The sequence below is a fragment of the Numenius arquata genome, chromosome 11 (genome assembly GCF_964106895.1).
Source record: "Numenius arquata chromosome 11, bNumArq3.hap1.1, whole genome shotgun sequence".
NCBI lineage: Eukaryota > Metazoa > Chordata > Aves > Charadriiformes > Scolopacidae > Numenius > Numenius arquata.
In genome coordinates, this window is record NC_133586.1 from 25,554,157 (window position 1) to 25,572,578 (window position 18,422).

Consider the following 18,422-nt stretch of genomic DNA (forward strand, 5'->3'; position numbering starts at 1 on the left):
TTGCGGTTCTGTTAAACTGCCTTTACCTCAACCCACAAGTTTTGCCTTTTTCTTCTGCTTCTCCCCCAATCCCACTGATGGGGAAGAGTGAGCAAAAGACCACGTGGTTCTTTGTTTAGCTGGAGCTAAACTATGATAGTCCTCTTTGGCACCCAACATGGGGCACGAAGGGTTGAGATAATGACAGATCTGACCAGAGCATGTTAAAAAAAATTGTTATATGCATTTATTTTATGCATTAAATAGTTGCTGCACAATGTTGCTTTGTTTGTTCGTATGAAAATTCTTATGTGACTGTGTTATGAAAATTCTGATATGCTGTATATGATGGTGTTCATGGTGACCCCATGATGGTGTTCGTCTCCTCTGGGAGAGGGATCAAGATTATCATTTTGCTGTCCTGTGTACTATCAGTTTATGATATGAAAACATCACTCTTCAGGCAGTTATGTTGGTGTGTTTATGCGGCATTGATGTATTGCTTGTACCTTGGGCACCATCTCTTGGAATTTATTAATAATTGCACCTGATCTATGGGAAAAGAAAAGGGGATATACTTTCCCCAGCTTTTCCACCTCCTTTTTCTCATTTGGGCAGGGTACAACAGCTTTTGAGAATTTTTAATATCCCTGGGATGGTCAAACCAGCATGGTTCTATTGCTATGTATCCTGAATGTGTTTCAGGTCATGTTTAGGATTAAACAACTGTTTAAGAATACCACTCAGAGATCTGCCCCGAGGCTGGATACTCATGGGTAGCATGGCATGTGGGAGAATATGGGTGGGTATTTAGAGAACTTCTCACCTCCAATGGTTTGGAACTTCACCCCTAAACAGCTACAGGACCCTGATAGAATACTTGAAGGGAAAATGCTGTGGCTATTCCAGAGAGGTACAACTTACTGCACTGTGCTGGGCCCTGGCCAGTATCCACCAATTACTGCTTGACGCTATGCATCACCTTCAGGAAAAAGAGAGAGAAACCAGACTGTCAGGCAGGACAGTTACTCCAATTCCTGAGACAGGCACTGAGACAAGCACTGCAGCTATTCCAACCTCTACACTGTGGCTACTCCAACCCCCGCAGCAGGTGCTACGGCTACTCCAAGCCCTGCAACAGGCTCTGCGGCTGCTGAAACCCAGGTAACAAGCACTGCAGCTGAACCAGAAAACTAGCCCGTGCGAGCATCAGGCATCCCTATACAGAAGAAGAAATACACAAAGAAATCAGTTCGCTTAATACAGGATGACGATGAACCAGGGCCATCATGAGAACAGGACAAAGAGGCAGAACCAGAGATAATCACCCAGTCCCTATTCCTGAGTGAACTTTGAGGTATGCAAAAGATTTCAGCCGCCATCCAGATGAGTACATTGTCATCTGGCTGCTCTGATGCTGGGATAACCTGGCCAGTAGCTTGGAATTAGAGGGTAGGGAAGGTCCAGCAACTCAATATGTCCTACTCCCCACCTGTACTGGACAGTATCTCAGCTCTCAGCAGTAGGTATCTCTCTGCTCAAGAGACAGGACATAGAGGGTACTCACCATGATGCACCCTATGGTTTTACCTGTGTGACCATGGAAATGACATTAGGAAGTGGGATGAAAAACCTACCCTGACCCTAGAGGCACGACTACATGAGTTGCAAGGACAAAAGGGAAATCTGGGAAAAGCACCTCTCCAGTTTCCAGTGGGCAGTTCCCCAGACAGAGTAGAAGGCCCGATCTTAATTCTGATCCCCTCAAAGGGACTTCTAAGTCATTTTTGCAAGAAGTGAGTAGTGGATACTATGACCAGGATTACACAGGTCCTGCCTACAGCCAGGTAGAGGAAAGAGACAACCATGTTTAATAGACTGTGTGAATTCGATGGCTTGGCACACCAGACCCAGAGGAGTATAAGGCTCTAGTAGCACAGTGTATCTAATACCATCAAGCTCTAAAGGGGCAGAACTCATCTGTATTTCTGAAGTGACACGGGAATCCCAATGGTTGACTGTATTGGAAGCTGAAGTGAGCCTAACTGGGAATGAGTGGCAAAAGCACCCCATTATGACTTACCCAGAGTCCCTGTGCATCCTTGGCATAGATTGCTTCAGGAGAGGGTATTTCCAGAACCCAAAAGGGTACCAGTGGGCTTTTGGCATAGCTGCCTTGGAGACAGAGGAAATTAAACAGCTGTCTACCTTGCCTGGTCTCTCAGAGGACTGTTTGTTGTGGCGTTGCTGAAGGTCAAAGAACAACAGATAACAATCACAACCCCAATGTTGCATTGGTGATGATATCACACCAACTGAGACCTTTTCATTCCCATCCATAAGCTGATTCATCAACTAGAGACCCAAGGAGTGATCAGAAAGATTCTCTCACCCTTAAATAGTCCCACATGACCAGTGAGAAAATCTAATGGAGAGTGGAGACTAACAGGGACTGTCATGGCCTGAATGAAGTCACGCTCTCACTGAGTGTGACAGAATGTTAGAATTTCAATACAAACTGGAGTCAAAGGCAGCCAAGTGGTATGCCACAATTAATATTGCTAATGCGTTTTTCTCAATCCCTTTAGCAGCAGAGCACAGGCCCGTTTGCTTTCGCTTGTAGAGGATGCCAAGTACACCTGGAATCAACTGCCCAAGGGGTGGAAACACAGACCCACCATTTGCCATGGATTGATCCAGACTGCACTGGAATAAGGTAAAGCTCTGGAACACTTGCAATAGATTGACAACATCATTGTATGGGGCAACACAGCAGAAGTTTTTGAGAAAGGGAAAATAGTTCAAATCCTTCTGAAAGCCATTTTTGCCATAAAACAAAGGAAGACCTGCACAGGAGATCCAGTTTTTAGGAACAGAATGGCAAGATGGACGCTGTCAGATCCCAATGGATGTGATCAACAAAGTAACTGCTATGTCTCCACTGCCTAGCAAAAAGGAAACACAAGCTTTCTTGGGCAGTGTATACTTTTGGAGGCTGCATATCCCAAATTATAATCTGATTGTAGGCCCTCTATGTCAAGTGACCCAGAAAAAAAAAATGCTTTTAAATGGGACCCTGAGCAGCCACAAGCCTGTAAACAAACTAAATAGGAAATCGCTCATGCAGTAGCCCTGGGGCCAGTCCTGGCAGGGCAAGATGTTAAAAATGTGCTCTGCACTGCAGCCGGCACAAATGGCCCTACCTGGAGACTTCCAGAAAGCACCGGGGCCTACTTGAGGTCAACCCCTAGGGTTTTGGAGTCAGGGATACAGAGGATCTGAGGCCCATTATGCTCCAATGGGAAAAGAGATGTTGGGAGCATATTAGGGGTTCAAACTGCTTTGGAAGTGGTTGGTACTGAAGCACGGCTCCACTTGGCACCTTGACTGCCAGTGCTGGGCTGGATGTTCAAAGAAAGGGACCCCTCTACACATCAAGCAACTGATGTTACATGGAGTAAGTGGGTCACAATGATCACACAGTGGGCTCAAATAGGAAACCCCAGTCACCCAAGAATTTTGGCAGTCATTGTGGACTGGGCAGAAGGCAAAAATTTTGGAATATTACCAGAGGAGGAGGTGACACATGTGGAACAGGCCCCACCATATAATAAACTATCAGAAAACTGAGAAGAAATATGCTCTGTTCACTGATGGGTCCTGTTGTATAGTAGGAAAACATCAGAGGTGAAAGGCTGCTGTGTGGAGTCCCCCCTGACAAGTTGCAGAAGCTGCTGAAGGACAAGATGAATCGAGCCAGTTTGCAGAGGTGAAAGCCATCCAGCTGGCCTTAGCCTTTGCTGAACGAGAAAAATGGCCAGTACTTTATACTGATTCATGGATGGTGGCAAATGATCTGTGGGGGTGGTTACAGCAGTGGAAGCAGAGCAACTGGCAGCACAGAGACAAACCCACTTGAGCTGCTGCACTGTGGCAAGATATTGCTGCTCAGATAGAGAATCTGATTGTAAAAGTACATCACATAGATGCCAACGTACCCAAGAGTTGGGCCACAGAGGAACATCAAAACAATGAGCAGGTGGATCGGGCTGCTAAGATTGAAGTGGCTCAGGTGGATCTGGACTGGCAACATAAAGGTGAATTATCCATAGCTCATGACACCTCAGACCATCAAGGAAAAGATGCAACATATAGATGGGCTCGTGATTGAGGGACGGACTTGAACATGGACACTATTGCACAAGTTATCCACGAATGTGAAATATGCGCTTCAAACAAGCAGGCCAAGCAGTTAAAGCCTCCCTGTTACGGAGGACGATGGCTGAAATATAATTATGGGGCGGCCTGGCAGATTGAGTATATCTCACTCCCACAAACTGGCCAAGATAAGTGCCATGTGCTTACAATGGTGGAAGCAACCATCAGATGGTTGGAAACATACCCTGTGCCCCATGCCAGCTCCCAGAACGCTATCCGGGCATCTTACGGTGTCATGGCACCCCAGAGAAAACTGAGTCAGACAATATGACTCATTTCCAAAACAACCTCATAGACACCTGGGCCAAAAAGCATGGCATTGAATGGGTCTATCACATCCCCTACCACACACCAGCCTCTGGGAAGATTGAAATATACAGTGGACTGCTAAAACCTACACTGAGAGCAATGGGTGGTGGGAGCTTAAAACATTGGGATACACATTTAGCAAAAGCTACTTGGTTACTTAACACCAGGAGATCTACCAGTCGAGCTGGCCTTGCCCTATCAAAACTTCCACATACTGCAGAAGGGGATAAATTCCTTGTAATGCACATGAAGCATATTCTCGGGAAGACAGTCTGGGTTAGTCCCACCTCAGGCAAAGGCAAACCCATTCAAAGTATCGCTTTCGCTCAAGGACCTGGGTGCACTTGGTGGGTGATGCAGAAAGATGGGGAGGTTTAATGTGTACCTCATGGGGTTTTGATTTTGAGTAAGAATAGCAAATAAAACAAATTGTACGATGTTAATTGCCAAATAACCCTGCCACTGTATGTCATCACTGTGACAGTTACTATGTGCTGTATCAATGGAACTACTTTAAGAATCACTCAAACTAATGACAGATGGACTTCGATGAAACTGAATATAGTGCAGTGATGATAGGATCAGAACTGGCTTCAGCAACTGGTGCCCAGCAACTTCCTCAAGATCGACATCTTCAACTTGGAGACTGTGGGCGTGAGCCGCACCAGGTACATCAGCCACAAGCTTCAAATACAGCATGCAACAGTCCAGCAACACTCACCTTCTCTCTTGCCCTGTGAGAATGTTATAACAGATAGAACCCAAAGTCATGGATTAAATAAACTCAACAGACATTTTAGAGTGATGGTCCATAGACTAAGATGATATCTGCATGTGCATATATATATCAAAAACAGGGACAAGTGGTGGTGATTAATTGGAAAGTGTAAGACCTGGGCATGACATAGATGGTATAAGACAAAGGATGGATAATGTCCTGGTTCCAGCAGGGGTAGGGTTAATTTTCACAAAGAGCTTGGATGGGACACAGACAGTTTGGCTGACCCAAACTAGTCAGGTGGGTATTCAATACCCATCAATGTCATGTGACATCATGCTCAGTATATAGCTGGGGGAGGTGGCAGTGGGGGGAAGGGGAGGAAGGGAGAAAAGGGTGGGGGGGACAGTGGAAGGGGAGGATGTTCGGAGTGGGCTGGGCTTTGCGTTCTGGTTGGTGAGTGATGGTACATTAATCATGTTTTGTATATTCCTGTATCAGTATTGTTGCTTTGCTCATTCCTTTGCTGTTCTGTTAAACTACCTTTATCTCAACCCACGAGTTTTGCCTTTTTCTTCCTATTCACTCCTCTGGGTGTGGGGGTGGGAGGGGAAGTGGTGTATGAGCAAAAGACTGTGTGGTTCTTTGTGGCCAACCAGGGCTAAACCACAACAGTGTGTCTGATGCAGTTCATAACTATATGGTTTATTATGTTTTGTACACTATGAGAGCGGAAGGCTGTTTCCTGTATTGGAGAGCCTGAACACACTGCTGAGCTTTCCCAAAGGGCTTGTCAGAGGTGCCCTTTAGGAAGAGTAACTTCTTAGGCCAGGTGTTGCGTTAAAAGGGCCTTAGTTTTGTCCCTGGAAAAGGGCCCTGCCAAGGCCCTTCACTGATACAGTTCTGTTTCAAAGCTAAGGGCTCTAACTAAGACAGCTTAACATCTGTCTGTTTCGGAGCTCTGCTAAGGACTTTCACTGAGACAGTTTCACAGAGTTGAAAAGATGAAATGATTTATTGAAGTGACATATAATAGATTCAGAATTGCCATTGATAAACACACTAGCTGCAATAGTGCTAATATACTATAACAATGCTAGCAAAATAAATGAATAAATGCTATCCCAGGTGTTCTTCACCAAGAGTTGAAGGCCCAATACTTACCAAGAAGGTTTCCCTGTCTTGGTAGAGGAAGAGGAGCACAGCCCATCGATTGTCTCTTCTAGGTCTCAAGTTTCTTCTTCCTCAGAGAGATCTCTCTCCTGATACTCTCTTTAGTATCCCTTATAGAATCATAGAATGGTTTAGGTTGGAAGGTGTCGTGGTTTTGGCTGGATTGGCCAATCAGAATGACAGATGGCCCCTTCAAAGAAAGGAGAGGAAGAGATAAAGAGATTTATAAGTTTAGAAAAAAACTAAACTACTTTAATGAAAATATTAATAAATAATGAAATAATAAATAAGAATAAGAAATTTTTTTTAAAAGGGAAAAAAGTATACAGTATATACAAAACCGTATCAGGCTCCCAGGATGACAATCATGTCACCAGCAGGCACAGGGAAAAGTCCCAGACTGGACTTGGCAACAGACAGGAGCTGGATTCCAGATCTGGAGTCAGGAATGCACCGATTGGGATCAAAGACAGATAAACAGACAGGGTCCTCCTTGCACATCGGTCATTGAAGAAATTGAGTTGGCTCTTTGATCCCTCAGCTTTTATAATAAGCATGATGCAGATGGGATGGAATACCGTGTTGGTCAGTTTTGGGTCACGTGTCCTGTCCGCTCCTCCCCACAGATGTGACCTCTCTAAGCTTTTCCACTTCCGACCCTCCAACGGGGCAAATAATGAAGTTAGCTGACCTTGGTTGTTATAGCAATAAGTATAAGCAAGACTCTCTCTGCATATCATTCCTTGGTATAATCAGGTCTTATCACTGTATGAGTGAACAGTTTCTGAACAATATGCTGTTAATTTCAGAGTTTAGTTAGTTAGAAGAGGCCCAGCTAAAAAGGAAAATTACTGAACAGAAAATTGGTTCTGTTTTACCTCAAACCAGGACAGAAGGGACCTTAAAGGTCATCTAGTTCCAACCCCCCTGCCATGGACAAGGACACCTCCCACTACACCATAATGCGTCTTATCATATAACGTATCAGACTGTAATTTATATGCTAACCTTCCCTGATCCCTTCCCTGAGGTGAAGTTTTATCATTATTTGGGTGGAGAGTCGGGTGTTATATATGTTTAGCGTGTTCTTCTTTTAGCTCATTATCATACTTAGGGGTGTCAACTTTAATATTCATTTTATGGATAACTAAGCAAAAGGTGTCAGTCCAGGCACCGCAACCACATTCTGTGCTGAAGCCATCTATCTTCCTATTCCTGCACTTCTGAAATTTTGAGCCAAAACAGATTGACCTTCTGCCACAAGACTCCCTCAGCTGTTTTTCACACCGACCTCTCGGCTCTCCCCCACAGAGCTCGCACAGGAGATAAGCGGTCATCAGTGCGATTAATCACACTGATCACACATTCCCATACTAGGTACTAGACAACCCTAACAGAGGGGACTGGATCTGTTGCTCCCCAACACAAGTGAACAAATCGGAGACATCAGTATTGGAGGCAGCCTGGGCTGCAGTGATCATGCACTGGTGGAGTTCTCGGTCCTGAGGGATATGGGACAGACAAAGAGTAAAGTCAGGACCCTGAATTTTCAGAAAGCAAAATTCCAGCTGTTCAAGTCAAAGGGACTCCCTGGGACACTGCTTTCAGGGGTAAGGGAGCAGGGAAAAGGAAGGTTAAGGAAACCATACCTCCCCTGATGAGCACAACTAGCAAATTGGTAACAGCAGGCTAGGAAAAGGCTGAGGTATTCAACAAATTTTTGCCTCCATCTTCACTAGTAATCTCTCTTCCCACACTTCTCAAGTGGATGGACCTCAAAGCAGGGACTGGGGGAGCAAAGTTCCTCACACTGTAATAAGAAGACTAGGTTCAAGACCATGAACGTACATAAGAGAACCTGAACATAAATAAGTCTTTGAGACCCGATGAATTGCTTTCTGGAGTTGTGAGGGAATTGGCTGATGAAGTTGCCTAGCCACTCTCCATGATACTTCAAAAGTCACAGCAGTCAGGTAGAGTCCCTGGTGACTGGAAAAAGGGAAACATTTCACCCATTTTCAAAAAGGGTTGAAAAGAGGACCCTGGGAACTACCAACCTGTAAGCCTCACCTCCGTGCCTGACAAGATGATGGAACAGATCCTCCTAGAAGCTATGCTAAGGCACATGGAGGACAAGAAAGTGATTTGAGACATCCAACATGGCTTTACCAAGGTCAAGTCTTTCCTGACCAACCTAGTGGCCTCCTAGGATGAAGTGACTACATCAGTGGACAAGGGAAGAGCTACAGATCTCATCTATCTGGACTTCTGTAAGGCCTTTGACACGATCCCTAACAGCATCCTTCTGGATGAGAGATATGGAGAGATATGGATCTGATGGATGGACTATTTGATAGATAAGGAATTGGCTGAATGGTCATATCCAGAGGGTTGTGGTCAATGTTTCAATGTCCAGAAGAGATCAGTAACATTAGGGGTCCGTATGGGCACCAGTACTATTTAATCTGTTCATCAATGACATAGAAAGTGGGATTGAGTGTACCCTTAGCACATTTGCGGATGGCACCAAGCTGAGTGGTGTGGTTGACACACCTAAGGGACAGGATGCGATTCAGAGGGATGAGGAGAAGGTCTAGAAGTAGGCTGATGCGAACCTCAGAGGTTCAACAAGGCCAAGTGACAGGTCCTGCGGCTGGACTGAGGCAACCTCCAGTATCAATACAGGCTGGGGGATGAAGGCATTGAGAGCAGCCCTGTGGAGAAGGACTTGGGGGTACTAGTGGATGAAAAGCTGGATGTGAACCAGCAATGAGCACTCGCGGTTCAGAAAGCCAACTGTACCCTGGGCGGCATCAAAAGAAACGTGGCCAACAGCTTGAGGGAGGGGATTCTACCTCTCTGCTCTCATGAGACTCCTCCTGGAGTACTGCATCCAGCTCTGGAGTCCTCAGTACAAGAAAGACATGGAGCAGGTCTACAGGTATATGAAGATTATCAGAGGGCTGGAACACCTCTGCTATGAGGAAAGGTTGAGACAGTTGGAGTTCTTCAGCCTGGAGAGGAGAAGGTTCTGAGGACACCTTATTGTGCCCTTCCAGTACTGAAAAATGGCTTTCAAGGAAGATGGAGACAGACTTTAATCCCTGTGGTGATAAGAAAAGGGGTCATGGTGGACTAGATGATCTTTAGAGGTCCCTTCCAATCCAAAACATTCTATCATTCTATGACTCTATGAAGCCATGCGGTGGGCAGAACTCATCAGCGAGACTATCCTAAATGCATGCACGTCCCCTGAATTCGTGAGCTCTATTATCAGGGTTGATTGCAAGCGTGGGGCTGCAGCAGGCCCTGCTCGCTGAGCCGGCAAGAAGCTGAGCCTCTTCCCAGCGCCCGAGCTCTGCAGTGTCTGTCTGCGGCTGCGAGTGTCGCTGTCGGCTCACGCTGGGCCGAAACGCGGGCGGCGGCCGGCAGAACAAGGGCGAGCGGCGAGCAAGCCGCGGGGCTAGAAGGTGCGAGCCCGAAGCAGCGCGGTGAGAGCGATCCGAGCCGGGCTGCTGGGGGAAGGCGCGGCGAGAGAAGCGCGGCGGCAGCGGTGATCCGCAGGCCGGCTCCGGTGGGCGGAGGGGCGAGCGGGCAAGCTGGTGCCAGCCTTTGCAATGGCCGGAAGAGGAGGTCGCCGGAGCCGGCGGGAGCGAGCCCTGCTGTGGTGTGTCCTGGTGGCGGCGTGGGAGGCGGCGTGGGGGCAGCTGCGCTACTCAGTTCCCGAGGAGATGCCGAAGGGCTCGCTCGTGGGTGACGTCGCCAAGGACCTGGGGCTGGAGCTGCCGGCGCTCCGCGACCGTGGCGCCCGAGTTTTTGACACAGGTAGGACGCAGTACTTTGTTTTGGACTTGCAAACCGGCCACTTATCGATGAAGGAGCGGGTGGACAGAGAGGAGATATGCGCAGCTGTTGCTAAATGTGTTCTACGTTTTGAGATTCTTGTTAAAAATCCAATGAATCTTTACAGAGGGGAGGTAGAAATACTGGATATTAATGATAATGCGCCGAGTTTCCCAGAAAGGAACAGCGTCTTGGAAATCATCGAATATACTGCACCAGGCACGCATTTCCCGTTAGAGAAAGCTCAAGACCCCGACACAGGAACGAACTCTTTACAGAATTACGAGTGTAGTGAAAGCAGCTATTTCACCTTGGACGTGAAAACTGGAGACGACGGTGTGAAATACCCGGACTTAATATTGGTGAAATCTTTGGATCGGGAACAGCAGGCTGCTCATAATTTAATCCTGACAGCCACAGACAGCGGGACTCCTGTGAAATCGGGATCGACGACAATCCAAATCATTGTGTTAGATGGAAACGACAATGCTCCGGAATTTACTCAGCCCGTTTATAAGGTGACTGTGAGAGAAGACGTGGCCGTGGGAAGTCGGGTGTTACAGGTGACAGCGACTGACAGAGACGAGGGGTCAAACGCCAAGGTGAAGTATTCCTTCTTTAAAATCTCGGACAAGTTCTACAAGACTTTTAAGATAGATCCGGAAAGTGGTGAAATTGAGATAACACAGAACCTGAATTTCAAGGAACAAGAGTTTTACGAATTGGATTTGCAGGCTCGGGACACGGGCGGACTCTTCTCCCACAGCAAAGTTCTCATCACGGTTGCTGATGTAAACAACCACATCCCCGAAATTGTCATTATGTCCGTGTTCAGTCCGGTCCCAGAAGATACACCGCTGGGGACAGTCATTGCAATTTTCAGCGTTGAAGACAGGGACACCGGAGTGAATGGCGAGGTGCAGTGCAGCATCGCCGAGAGCCTCCCGTTCCGTCTGGAGAAGACGTTTGAGGACTACTACCGCGTGGTGACGGCGAGGGAGCTGGACCGTGAGGAGGTGTCGGAGTACAACGTGACGGTGCTGGCGGCGGACGGCGGGTCGCCGTCGCTGCGGAGCAGCGCGATGCTGGCGCTGCGGGTGCTGGACGTGAACGACAACGCGCCGGTGTTCGCGGAGGCGCGGTACAGCGCGCGGGTGCCCGAGAACAACGCGGCGGGCGCGCTGCTGCTGAGGGTGCGGGCGTGGGACGCGGACTGGGGTGCGAACGCGCGCGTGCGGTACCGGCTGTGGGAGGGGCGGGTGCGGGGCGCGCCGCTGTCGTCGTACGTGTCGGTGCAGGCGGAGACGGGCGCGCTGTACGCGCTGCGCTCCTTCGACTACGAGGAGGTGCGCGAGGTGGGGCTTTGGGTGCGGGCGGAGGACGGCGGCGCGCCGGCGCTGAGCAGCAACGTGTCGGTGCGGCTGGAGATCGTGGACGAGAACGACAACGCGCCGCAGGTGCTGTACCCGCCGCCGGCGCCGGCCTCGGCCTCGGGCTCGGGCTCGGGCTCGGCCTCGGGGTGGTGGTCGGGCGTGGAGCTGTGGCCGCGGTCGGCGGAGGCCGGGTCGCTGGTGGCCAAGGTGGTGGCGGTGGACGCGGACGCGGGTCAGAACGCGTGGCTGTCGTACGAGCTGGCCAAGGCGACGGAGCCGGGTCTGTTCCGCGTGGGGCTGCACAGCGGCGAGGTGCGGACGGCGCGGTTGCCGCTGGCCCGCGACGCGGCGCGGCAGAGCCTGGTGGTGGTGGTGAAGGACCACGGGCGGCCGGCGCTGTCGGCCACGGCCACGCTGAGGGTGGTGCTGGGCGAGAGCGTGGCCGAGCTGCTGTCGGAGCTGGGCAGCGCGGCGGCGGCGGCGGCGCCGGGCGAGGCGGCCGGCAGCCTGACGCGCTGGCTGGTGCTGGCCGTGGCGGCCGTCTCCTGCCTCTTCCTCGCCTTCCTGCTGCTGCTGCTGGCGCTGCGCCTGCGGCGCTGGCGCCGCTCGCAGCTGCCGGCGGCGGGCAGCGGCGCCTTGCGCGGCGTCCCGGCCTCGCACTTCGTGGGCATCGACGGCGTCCGCGCCTTCCTGCGCTCCTACTCGCACGAGGTCTCGCTCACCGCCGACTCGCGCAAGAGCCAGCTCCGCTTCTCGGGCGGCAGCTGCTGCGACACCCTGCCGGCCCACCCAACGGCTGAGTCTTCAGGTGATTTCGTCCCTATGGGAGATCAAGTTACCGAAAATGATAGCCAAGTTCCCTTTCAGGTACGTTAATTTATTTTAACCTTCGTTTGTTTACACGGTGCTCAGAATTCTTACAGCATCCACAGACATTTCAAAGTGCATGTTTTGCAGTCTTCTAAACATTTCACGATGGTCGCTAGCTTGTGATTGTCACCTCCTGCACATGTACTAAGTCTGCTGCCTGTGTTTTATGTGGCATGTTCTGTACCTGCTGGGCAGAGCTCGTCTTATCTAGCTGTCTCTAAGGCTGGAAGGTTCCGTTGCATGTACAACTGCCCAAGAAAACTTCGGTCTCTAAGTCTTCCTCTGACACTTCCTTAATTGTTTTAAGTACTTTTTAATACCCATTTCCCAGAATTTCATTGCCATCCCCTGTATTAGCTTTCAAATGCTGGTAGAATTGGGCAACCTTGTACCAGAAAGTCAACATCTCTGAAGTCCCGTGTTACTTGGAAATCTGTCTTCAACAAACAGTCCCACATCAGGGGATAATTGATCAGTCCCACATCAGGACACCCAAAGTTCTACAAATAGATTCGTATTACATGGCGAAAGTGTTCTCTGATATTCCATCGATTTTATTCCCACTGCTGGGCTTCGTGATTTAACCTTTGGATTCGATATAAATATAATTGTCGGTTAGTGCACAGTCATAGTCAGCAAAATAGAGTATATTTACTAGAATATAGATGAGAAGAAAATTAAAATAAAGTACGATTCATCACAATCTGTTTATCCTACATCTAATTTCGGAACGCAAGTTAAACTTAGAATATGAAATATTTTACTCCTCGGTTTCCTTATAATATTAAAACATTTTTTTCCTGCCAAACATGCCGTTCTGTTTTGAAAGCACATCTACCAAACAGGCTGTCTTGGAAGCGGCCTGCCTTATTTCCTCCATTACTGACCTTTCATCATGGACCGAACAGGTTTTAGGACTTCAGGAATATAATTAAAAATAATATTATGTTGCTCTACTATTTGTTATTCAGCCATTTAAGCCGGTGATACATTGTATCGTTTCATTTTAAACAAACTAAACTAGTGGCTCATAAACATGGCTGTTTTCAAGTTGAGAGAAAATCATGCTGTAAGGTTCCCGCTGTAGGTTTGCACGGATTCTTTTTTTTTTTTTTTTGTGCTGATCCTAGATCTTGCCAAAATACTGTGACTTTGTACTGGTGTGTACTGTATGTGGTGGGAATGTAAACCGAGGTATAATCTGCTTCACATGAATTAACCGTGTGGTCGTTATCTCTTTCTGCTGCCATCCATCAGACAAAAACTCACATGCATGTGGGAAGAAGATGTTTCCCTTTCTGATGCAGGCTGGTTCTTAGCTGTGTCCTCCTGGGATTTCGCTGTGCTGTGGCCCACAAACTTGGGTACAAGGGAGAAGAGAAAATCCTGGAACTAGGAGACATCAATCTCTGCTTGGAAACAGCGATTTGGAGGGTGCTTTGGTGTGTGAAGGTGTATGAAAATGAGTGTCTCGGTTGTGATACGCAATTCCCGCTAGATATAGGAGGCAGTGAATTGACCCAAACATGTTCCCCCCCCCCATATAAATAGCCACATCCTTCTCTCGATCTCATACACCTGCTTGCTACCTTTTGATTCCTGAAACACTACAAATTCAAACCAACTTCTCGTTCTGATAGGTTACTAATTTGTTACCGTGAGTTGTGTATAGGTGCAGCTGGAGGAAAAGACATTAACCTCCATGGACAAATGGCTAGAATTAGCAGGAAAACATATTTTCTAACGACACCTTACTGAGAAAGGGGAGGAGGTCTTCACATTGGCATCTACAGAAATTCAGCGTTGGTGTATATGCGAGAGCTACTTCTCCAGGTAGGTGGTGTAGAGGGTTTTCTAACTGTTTCTTATCTTCCGCATAGGGGGCTGTGGTGATACACCCCTCCTTCAGGTCTTTTTTTTTTTTTTTTTTTTTCCCTTCAAAATGAAAGAACCAAGGTTTTAATCTACAGATGAGATGCAACGGCTTTTCGTGAGGATAGGGTCTACATATATTCTCTTTTCTTGTTCAAGCAACAGAAACCGCCGTCGACTTTTGCCAGAAAACGTTCTTAAACTTTGAGACCCACTGCAGTAGCAGACGGCTTAGGAGATGAGGCCGTGGTTTGTCAGAGACACAGACAAAAGGAATTCGGTGTTGGGTTGTATGGCACTGATACGGTGATGCCGGGTTTTGAATGTCGAAAAAGATGGGATCCGGTGGTGGTGTGCCTGCTCTAGTTTTCTCAGTGGCTGGGATTCCCGGCTCTGCTCGTCCATCAGCGACCTCCGTTCAATGTGGGAAAAATTAGTGCTAGATCGGAATCGACAAATTATCGAAAATAAAGCCACTATCTACGAGCTGCGTTCGTCCCGTCCTGCCTTTTCTCTCACAGTGGAGGAGACGCCAGCGCCCTCACATTCGAGACCAGTAAGATCACTGTGGGGCAGAGACAGAGATCCTTCCCCACATCCTCAGAGCAATGGGGGTGGGTTTTTCTTGCAGAATACTTGCAAATTTAAGAAATTCTGACAATAGGAATTCCTAGATGCACCGTTTCGACACAGATACAAGTTTTCTGTTTCGCGCTACTGGTAACAGCTGCACTTTCCACAGCCCGTGTGAGCGCGATTTAAGGATGTGCACAGCAGGACCTTCAGGCTGTTGTCCTCTTCTCGGACGCTGCTGTTCCCAAGCACGGACTCAGGGTGTCGCTGTTGGCCAAGGCGGAGAAGGGCCCCGCGGCCGTCTCCACCCCGGCCTCGGCGCCCGCGCAGCGTCGCTCCAGGCGGAGCAGAGCAAAGAGAAGAAGAGCAGGAGCTGCCCGACTCATCCGGTCCCTCGACCAACAACAGGGATTTCATATATTTATTTCTCTCAGGTGCTGGTCCAGCTGCTCGGAAAGCTTAATTTAAAATCGTCTGTAGAATACGCGAGATCACGGTAGAGAATGGATGAACGGCCGGCAGCGCAGGGCCGAACAGCCGCCGGGCGGGTCGCGTTGTTGGCCGTGCTGCTGCCAGTGTACTGCCGGGCGGCGGCGGAGCGGATCCGCTACGCCATCCCTGAGGAGCTGGGCAGAGGCTCGCTGGTGGGGCCGCTGGCGCGGGACCTGGGGCTGAGCCCGGCGGAGCTGTCGGCACGCAAGCTGCGGATAGTGTCTGGTGACGAAAAGCAATACTTCACTCTCGGGGAAGATAATACAAATCTGCGGGTAAACGGGAGGATCGACCGAGAGGGGATCTGCGGGGCCGTGTCACCCTGTGTCCTCAGTTTGGAGGCAGTCGTGGAAAATCCTTTCAATATATTTCATGTGAGCGTTACTATTGAGGATATCAATGACAACGCGCCGCAGTTTGACAGAGAATTTGTTGCCATAGAAATGATCGAGTCCACTCCTCCTGGGGCCAGGTGGCCACTGGGCAACGGCAAAGACCCCGACATTGGGGTGAACTCATTACAAAACTACCAACTTGCCCCAAACCCGCTCTTCTCCCTTGTAGTGAGGGAGAGTCCTGATGGGACGAAACATGCGGAACTGGTACTGGAGAAAACCTTAGATCGAGAAAAACAGAGAAATCACCATTTGGTACTGACGGCGGTGGATGGCGGGGATCCAGTAAGATCCGGGACGGCCCAGATTAAGATTAATGTGACCGACGCAAATGACAACCCGCCAGTGTTCACCAAAGAGATCTACAAGGTTCAGCTGTTGGAAAACCTGCCAGAGGGCACCATAGCTTTTCAGGTGAAAGCTACTGACGACGACGAAGGCATAAATGCCGAAATTACCTACTCATTCAGTGATATCGTAAACAGTGCTCGCCAGCTCTTCACTCTGGACTCCAGGACAGGGGACGTGAAGATAACAGGGCCCTTAGACTATGAAGAAGGGAAATATTACGAAGCGAGTGTTGAAGGCAAGGACGGGGACGGGCTGAGTGCGCACGCCAAAGTGCAAATAGACATTCTAGACGTGAACGACAATGCGCCAGTCGTTTCCCTCCTGCCTATCCTGAACCCGATAACCGAAGAGTCGGTCCCAAGCATAGTTGTAGCTCTGATCAATGTCCGTGACAGAGACTCAGGGGATAACGGAGAAGTGAGCTGCAACATCGAGGGCAATCTGCCTTTCAGACTAGAACCGTCATCAGAGAACACCTATAAACTAGCAATAGCCAGTGCACTGGACAGAGAAAAAGTCTCCGCTTACAATATCACCATCACTGCCAGGGACCGGGGCAGCCCGTCGCTGTGGAGCCGCGCGTCGCTGGTGCTGGAGGTGTCGGACGTGAACGACAACGCGCCGGTGTTCGAGGAGGCCGCCTACAGCGCCTACGTGGCGGAGAACAACGCGGCGGGCGCGGCGGTGGTGCGCGTGCAGGCGCGGGACGCGGACGCGGGCGCCAACGGTCGCGTGAGCTACTGGCTGGCGGGCGGCAGCGCGTGCGCGGCGGGCGCGGCGGCGTACGTGTCGGTGGAGGCGCGGAGCGGCGCGGTGTACGCGCAGCGCTCCTTCGACTACGAGCAGTGCCGCGAGTTCGCGGTGGCGGTGCGGGCGCAGGACGGCGGGGCGCCGGCGCGGAGCTCCACGGCCACGGTGCGCGTCTTCGTGCTGGACCGCAACGACAACGCGCCGCGCGTGCTCTGGCCGGCGCCGGGAGACGCGGGAGCGGCGGGGTCGGTGGCGTCGGGGCCGGCGCCGTTCGAGGTGGTGCCGCGTTCGGCCGATGCCGGGTACCTGGTGGCCAAGGTGGTGGCGGTGGACGCGGACGCGGGGCGCAACGCGTGGCTGTCGTACGAGCTGGTGCAGGCGTCGGAGCCGGCGCTGTTCCGCGTGGGGCTGCACAGCGGCGAGGTGCGGACGGCGCGGGCCGTGTCGGAGAGGGACGCGGCGAAGCAGCGGCTGGTGGCCGTGGTGAAGGACCACGGGCAGCCGGCGCTGTCGGCCACGGCCACGCTGCACGTGGTGCTGGCCGAGAGCTTGCAGGAGGCGCTGCCGGAGCTGAGCGAGCGGGCGGCGGGCGCCGACTCGCCGGCCGAGCTGCAGTTCTACCTGGTGCTGGCGCTGGCGCTCCTCTCCGCCCTCTTCCTGCTCAGCGTGGCGCTGGCCGTGCTGGCGCGGCTGCGCCGTGCCGGGCCGCCCGCCATCCTGCGCTGCCTGGGCGCGCAGCGCTTCTCCGTGGCCGGCGCCGCCTTCCCGGCCGACTTCTGCGAGGGCACCTTGCCCTACTCCTACAACCTGTGCGTGGCGCCGGCACGCGCCGTCGCCGAGGCCGCTTGGCCCTCGCCGCCGCCGCTGCCCATCGTGCCCGCGGAGGATCTGCTGGGCGCGGAGGCCTGCGGGAAGCCGATCCCGAGCAGCAGCGCCGGCGCGGGAGAGCCGCCCGCCGACCCCGACGCCCCGCAGGTCTGTAAGCCCGCGCGCTCTCCCTCTTTTCCCTGAGCTGTGCTGAGCCTCCCTCCCTCTTCCCCTGGGTTTTTTCCGGGGTTGGTGTGAGTGGGGAGTGATGGTCCGTGTGTGCATGAATGGATGAAAGATCGGGGTTACTTCCTTCCATTAAGAACGCGCGGTTTGCCGCAAAGGGCTTTTTTAAATCGGTGTCAGTAGTTTTAGTTCACCGGAGAGGTTTTGACTCCCATTATTTTGCTGCCTGAAATCGTTAAGTTAGTAATAGTGAAGGCGAATCCTTACTGTGTAGAATGAGATCCGCTGATTCTGCATGAGAGCCTCGGAATCAGTACTTGCAGTTGGAGATATTTCCTTTCTGATCGACTTTTTCTCGAAACTGTGTTCTTGGACCTGGTTGATGGCCAGTAACAAACGCTTTGGTTAATGCTTTTTCGGTATTGGACTCCCGAAGGAAACGCGCGTGTGGCTCCGTGGATGGAAAAGAGAAAGATTCTTCGTCCCTAGTGAAAGAAGAGAGTGTCGCTCATA

The 18,422-nt window shown here is 50.7% G+C and overlaps 2 protein-coding genes across 2 annotated transcripts; both read left to right on the forward strand.

Moving 5' to 3' along the window:
- The first annotated feature begins 10,014 nt into the window (after positions 1-10,014).
- Positions 10,015-15,106, forward strand: LOC141470147 (protocadherin gamma-A3-like). The gene is made up of 2 exons (XM_074156070.1): positions 10,015-12,480; positions 15,098-15,106. Exons 1-2 carry the CDS (start codon positions 10,015-10,017, stop codon positions 15,104-15,106), a joined length of 2,475 nt encoding a protein of 824 aa, XP_074012171.1.
- Positions 15,107-15,431: 325 nt separating this feature from the next.
- On the forward strand, positions 15,432-17,927 carry LOC141470150 (protocadherin gamma-B6-like). The gene has a single exon (XM_074156072.1). The coding sequence runs from the start codon at positions 15,432-15,434 to the stop codon at positions 17,925-17,927; it is 2,496 nt and encodes an 831-aa protein (XP_074012173.1).
- Positions 17,928-18,422: the final 495 nt, after the last annotated feature.